General features: G+C 46.0%; 1 protein-coding gene across 3 annotated transcripts; it reads left to right on the forward strand.

The window, feature by feature from the left end:
• The first annotated feature begins 1,773 nt into the window (after positions 1-1,773).
• LOC114910470 (zona pellucida sperm-binding protein 3-like) lies at positions 1,774-4,246 on the forward strand. 3 transcript variants are annotated; one of them, XM_029251676.1, is made up of 8 exons: positions 1,774-2,385; positions 2,465-2,580; positions 2,745-2,848; positions 2,928-3,105; positions 3,463-3,580; positions 3,688-3,781; positions 3,852-3,928; positions 3,999-4,246. In XM_029251676.1, the coding sequence occupies exons 1-7, from the start codon at positions 1,804-1,806 to the stop codon at positions 3,908-3,910; spliced, it is 1,251 nt and encodes a 416-aa protein (XP_029107509.1). In that variant the 5' UTR covers positions 1,774-1,803; the 3' UTR covers positions 3,911-3,928; positions 3,999-4,246. The 3 variants fall into 3 exon arrangements, with proteins under 3 accessions (XP_029107509.1, XP_029107507.1, XP_029107508.1); XM_029251675.1 differs by having other exon boundaries at positions 1,775-2,385; positions 3,688-3,779; positions 3,849-3,928; XM_029251674.1 differs by having other exon boundaries at positions 3,688-3,928.
• Positions 4,247-6,000: the final 1,754 nt, after the last annotated feature.

Below are 6,000 nucleotides of genomic sequence, written 5' to 3' on the forward strand. Positions count from 1 at the left end.
ACTGAACAGTTTTACTATTTATTGTACTTGTATCTATTCCGCCTTTGTGATTAGCACACGTCAGTCACTCTTACGATGCCATTTGCCCACCACTGTTTTCATTTATCTACTACATTGTAGCATCATCTCGACCATTCTTGTCTAAATGTGCTTGTTCATGCCAAATGCGTGTCTATACCGTCAGTGTCGGAATCTGAGCCTCGTCAGAAGCGTTTCAAGGCCGAGCGTACCCAGTGCAACGTACAAATGACAAACGACTCTGGCCACAAGTGTGAGGAGTACAGAAGGCTATTTCCGTGTTAGGAGGCTTACTTCCATAATTGCTCATGTAAATAACTCCAGGTCAACTCGGAATATTATGGATTTTCCCTTGAGCCTTTCACTCCGAGCAACGTTACTGCTATCTGAATAAAGATTGCTTACTGAATACCTTGCTTTCTGTATGCTGAGGGGGGAGGGGATGTTGCAAGAGCCTATTGGAATGGCACATAAGTCATAGTTAAATGGCATGTAAACTGAACAACTGGCCTTGGATGGCAGTTTCAGTTGTTCAGCTCTCCTATGTGGATAGGAAATTTCTGGACACAAACCTACTACAGATACTGCAGCAAAAATATGGGGGGCAGGGTGCAGCGTCACTCCAACTTCATTGCTCGGAGAAGCAAGTTTCAGAAGCTTCTTCATCTCTAGAGGCTACATCTCAGCAGTACCCAACATCTAGGCCAATGTGCTACTCAAGACTTTTACTGCTACACTCGCAAAGCAAATGGTCTCCCCCCACACCCTTATGAAATTTGTTCCAGAAAAAGCCCCTCATGAATTGATCCATTCGTATAAGACCTAAACTATTGCTGTTGATTTGGCTAATTCCTATGTTGAAAACTGCTTGCAGTAGTCATTGCACTAGTACTGTCAAGAGTTACACATAGCAAACACTACCATCACTAACATTTTTAGAATACACTGATTTTAGTGCCATTGTTACATGAATAGAAAAAAGAAATTTCAGGTAACCTTTATTATATAGAATTCTAAACATGCAAAGTGAGACCACAATGTCTTCAGTTCAATAACAATTGCTAAATAGGTAGGCTCAACAGCTAGCTGACTGTTAAGTTTGACCAGGCAGTTAACAGATGGTGCACAAACCACCCATTGCATGTAAATCAAGATGCTGGGAAAAATGCTTACATTTTTTGAAAAAAGGCAATCCAGCGACTTTAAGAAATCATTGAAACTTTTAAAACTGGAAGAGGTTTGGCCTATTTTGAGGAAAATCTGTATGACATAAAACATTGTTAAAAGAGCAGGTGGTTTGGTTGCCCGAAGTGGTACAACGAGATCACAGCAGAGTCTTGTGATGATTGTACTTGTTCACTGCTTGTGTAATGGAGAGGGTCCCTGGGAAAAACCCATTCATTCAGCTACCACAAATAGTTCTCCAATCAGGATGCAGCCTATGTCTCAACAAGGACTATTTTCTTTGCCTGCAAGTCTGGTTCACCAAGGTGGAGCTTCTCTCCTGCATAGATGACTGGCAACTTTAGACGGCTTCCAACATGTATCTTCTGAAAGACATCCTGGACATTTAGCGTTGTTGAACAGTGGAGAACCTGAACAGGCAATTGAAGGCAATTAAAAATCAATCAATGAAACGATTAGGTAAGGCTTCAGGGATGGAACGAAATTTGTCAAATCGTATTTCGGTTCAGCTGTTGGAAAAGCAACGGCTCTTCTGTTTGGTATAAAATTGGTTGGAAGACCCCCTGCTATCATGAGTCTTTTGTTATTAGCACTCCCACAATGGCCTTACTCTATTGCCTTGTAGTGCATCTGTTGTTGGCTTGTTTGTGTGATGGCCAGGCTTCCCAGGTGGGCCCTTTTTCCCAGCTGTCAAGTCAGGAGTCTTTACTACAGCCAGTCCAGCAAGCTGCCCAGGAGCAGTCTTCTCTGGTAGCAAGTGAAGTAGCTCAAAGGTCCCCTTCTCTCCAGCTACCCCAAGGAGTGTCTTCTCAGCAGCTTTCTTCAATGAGGCTAATGCAGTTGGATCCCCTGGCACAGAATTCTAACTTGGCTCTACCAGTTGAGCCAGTGTTTGTGCTGCCATACAGCCAGCCTTCTGTACCAGTTTCCCTGGTGCAGCCACCAGCCCAGGTTCCACCTGCTGTGAAACCCCAGTGGCTTGCTGCTCCCTCTGGTGTGAAGGTTGAATGCAGGGAAGACTCGGTTGTGGTAGAGGTGCAGCAGGACATGCTGAGTAATGGCCAGCTCATCCAGCCCTCAGAAATCACCCTGGGAGGTTGTGTGCCAGTTGGACGGGATCCCTCCAGAGGGGTTCTGCTGTTTGTGTCAGAGCTACATGGCTGTGGAAGTACGCTGATGACGGTATGGGACCTCCTGAATTCTTCCTTTCTTTTCAGGATGGGTTTACACTTGGTAAATGAGCCTTTTCTTTCCTATGCAGATGACCAATTCCCTGATCTACACTTTCACATTGGTGTATGTGCCCGAGGGACTCGGTTCCACCCCTATTGTGCGGTCTCATGGTGCGGTGATTAATATTGAGTGTCATTACTTGAGGTGAGATGTGGGTCAGTTCTAATGAGAACTAGAAGACACTTCCTTTGGCTATATGTATAGCCAAATTTGCTGAAAATGAGTAACTACACCCGAGCAGCTCCATCCATAAGGACTAATGCTGGACTTGCTGTACCCTGCCATTAGCTACTGCTTCCTATTTGTAGGAGGATCAATGTGAGCAGCAATGCTGTGATGCCATCATGGGTACCCTTCTCTGCTGCTCTGTCCGCTGAGGAGCGTTTGGTGTTCTCGCTCCAGTTCATGACCGGTGGGTAAAATGGTCTGTCTGTCTTAAATTTGTGTGCGCGTCTGCCTGTGTGTCAAAATGGTTCCTGTCTCTTCTCTAGACAACTGGGAACTGGAGAGGGCTTCAAACATCTACTTTCTGGGAGACATCCTGAACATAGAAGCTTCTGTAGTTGTGGCCAACCATCAGCCTTTGCGGCTGTTTGTGGACAGCTGTGTTGCCACCTTGGAACCTGATGTGACATCTGTCCCCAGATATGCCTTTGTGGGGAACTATGGGTGAGTAGCTGCATGCAAGTATGTCTTGTCCAGTGCTGACAGCACTGTCAAGTTCCCCATGAGCCTTCCTGTTTCAAGGAGACTGGTGTTCTGGGTAACATCAGTTAATATTCATATGTGGATAAAATTTATAAATATCCACATGAACATGTTCTGGAACAAAAGCCAGAAGCTGGATGTCTCATTGTACATGGGAGGGAAGCTCCTCCAGGATATGGAGCTGAATGAACTTGAGTAGCAATAACTATGATGCAGTTTTTTCTTTTTGACCAACGAAACTATTCCCTTCCCCCTCTAGTCCTGCATGTGTTACAGACTACATGTAGTCTGATCATGACAAATATCTAATGTACTCAGATGCCTGACTGATGCCAAGGTGACTGCATCCCGCTCCCAGTTCCTCCCCAGGAAGCAGGTCAACAAACTCCAAATGCAACTGGATGCCTTTAGGTTCTCGCAGGAGACCAGGAGCTCTGTGAGTACATGGCGGTCATCGTTGACTGAATGTAAAGCGGGCTTGGCATATTTCATCTGGGAGTGTTTATGGAACCTGTCATGCAGTCCAGCCTTTCTCCCCCCCAGATCTACATCACATGCATTCTGAAAGCAACCATGGCTTCCAAAAGACCTGATCCCCAGCACAAGGCTTGTTCCTATTCTGTGTTGGCAGATAGGTCAGTTCAGTTGAATGTCAGTAGTTCTGTTGTAGATGCTACAGAACGTCAGTGGTTTCCTGTTCATAGGTGGGAATCTGCAGATGGCGATGACCAAGTATGTGGCTGTTGTGACACAAGCTGTAATGTGAAGGGAAGAAGTGTAGCAGGTAAGACTGGTTTGAATTGACAGACAACTCATTTACTTGGGTTTGGGCTAAATGATCCTTTCCCTTCCAGATTTCCAAGGAAAAGCTGTTGCTGGACCCATTATTGTTCAGGATCGCTATTAGCCAGGCCATGAGGATAGCTGCGTCTGGGGGGGAAACGGCACCATGGCAACACTTGTAGCTGCAGCAGCTGTGCAGTGTATATCTCAAAGGATCTCCCTTCACGGCCTGAAGCGAAGGCTCATGCAGTCGTGTGTCGTTCTGAAACTTGTCCTTGATTCTTGAACTGACAATTCAGAATAAACCTTCTTAACAAAACTTGACTTTGTTCTGAGGCTAATTCCCTGCCGCTTACCCATTTGCAGTAAAGGGGTTCCTCAAAATGAGGCAGTGCTGGTAGTAGTCAAAAGCTACTGCTTTGTGACTTGAAGGTCAGAGGTTCAAATGCCACCTCTGGCTTCAGCACCTTCCAAGGTACTTAACCTAAACTGCTCCAGTAAAACTAGCGGGCTGTAGAAATAGGCTTGCTTTCAAGAAAGTCATCGGATAATCCATGACTAGTCTCGTTAGTCTGTAAATTGACAGATGAACGTTGTACCACATGGAAAGTGTTCAGCCCTCCTGTCAGATGTCTCGGGACTGTTAGTGAGTCCCAGGATGGTTGTATTATCAGGAAACTGGAAGATATTGGAGCTGGGCTTAGAATGGTCATAGGTGAAGGGGGAGTATGGGAGTGGGCTGAGCACACATCCCTGTGGTGCTAGTGCTGAATGTGAAGAAGATGTAGTTGTCAATCCTGATCACCTGGGGTCTGCCTGTCTGGAAGTCAAATTGAGCTACAGAGGTGACTCAAGACCCAGATCCTTCAGCCTGCCTACAAGTTTTGTAGGGAGGATGGTATTGAATGTAGTGCTATAATCAAACAGCCTCTGCATTTGTGTCTTTCCTCCGAGTATTCCAAGGCAGAGTGCATTGGGATGGCATTAGTGGATCCCTTAGAGCGGTAGGCAAATTGGTGTGAGTCTAAGGTAGCTGGTAGGAGCAGATGTGGGATTTGATGAGACACTCAAGCACTTTGTGATGAGGCAGTGCTACAAGGCAGTAGTCAGCTTTCTTGAGAACAGGGATGATAGTGGTCTGCATGAAGTATGTGGGGATCACTGTTAGACTCAAAGATGCTGGTGAAAACACCTAACTGGTCAGTGCAGGCCCTCAGGACGCATCCATTGCATATCAGATTCCGATTCCTTCCTTGCATTGACTCTCTTGAAGGCCCTGCTCGCTTCAGGAATAGTTAGAGCCAGAGGGCAGGTGTCATGGTCAGCAGGTATTTTCGCAGCAGGGAATGTATTGCCTGTCTCAAAGCAAATGTAGAATGTGTTGAGCTTGTCTGGTAAGGAGGCAGACATAGGCACATCACTGCTTTTCCTGTCTTTGTAGTCTGTTATAGTGCGCAGACCACATCTGTTTGAGGTCGGAGCCTAGAGTGAGGCAGAGCGTGGAGTCACACACCGGTTGCGGAGATGGCGTCTTTGGAAAGAATGGGGTCCCTGTTCGACATACGTTCTATCCTGAATGTATCGTCTGACGGCACACCAGTGCGTTGTGGACCATGTAACATGTATTGCTTAGTTCCACCTGCTGACATTTAGAACATTTCATTTGCTTGAAATGCGTGCCAAATAATGGCTTGGTGCGAAAGGTCCTCAATTTAGAAGCGCGCATGAAGAATTTGATTTCTATACGAGAAACACCGAGTTGGTTGGACTCGGTGTGTCCCGATGCCTCCGTAGTGTCGAACTCGGCGTCGACACTTGCAGGCCCCAGTACAGCTAATGAGAAGCCGGGTAGCACGGAGCGCTCTCACGGCGACTGGGTTACTGTTCAGAGTAAGAAGTCGAATAAGCGTAAGCCTCGGGTTCTCCCGTCCAAACCCAAAATAGATTTTCGGCTCTAAGCAGTTCACCTAATAATAATAAAATAATAATAATAATAATAATTATTATGTGATCATTTTGAGGGATTCGGCTATCCGAAATGTTGAGGTTCGGGGGCCCGGGAATCCAAATGTA

This window comes from Scleropages formosus, chromosome 5 (assembly GCF_900964775.1).
Source record: "Scleropages formosus chromosome 5, fSclFor1.1, whole genome shotgun sequence".
In the NCBI taxonomy this organism is placed as follows: Eukaryota; Metazoa; Chordata; class Actinopteri; order Osteoglossiformes; family Osteoglossidae; genus Scleropages; species Scleropages formosus.

What these genes read in the sequence shown, in the direction of transcription:
- LOC114910470 (XM_029251674.1), top strand. Translation starts at nt 1,804, where the DNA reads ATGGCCTTACTCTATTGCCTTGTAGTGCATCTGTTGTTGGCTTGTTTG. An exon ending in ATTGAGTGTCATTACTTGAG is followed by an intron (nt 2,581 to 2,744) that starts GTGAGATGTGGG and finishes TCCTATTTGTAG; the next exon opens with GAGGATCAATGTGAGCAGCA. An exon ending in CGCAGGAGACCAGGAGCTCT is followed by an intron (nt 3,581 to 3,687) that starts GTGAGTACATGG and finishes TCTCCCCCCCAG; the next exon opens with ATCTACATCACATGCATTCT.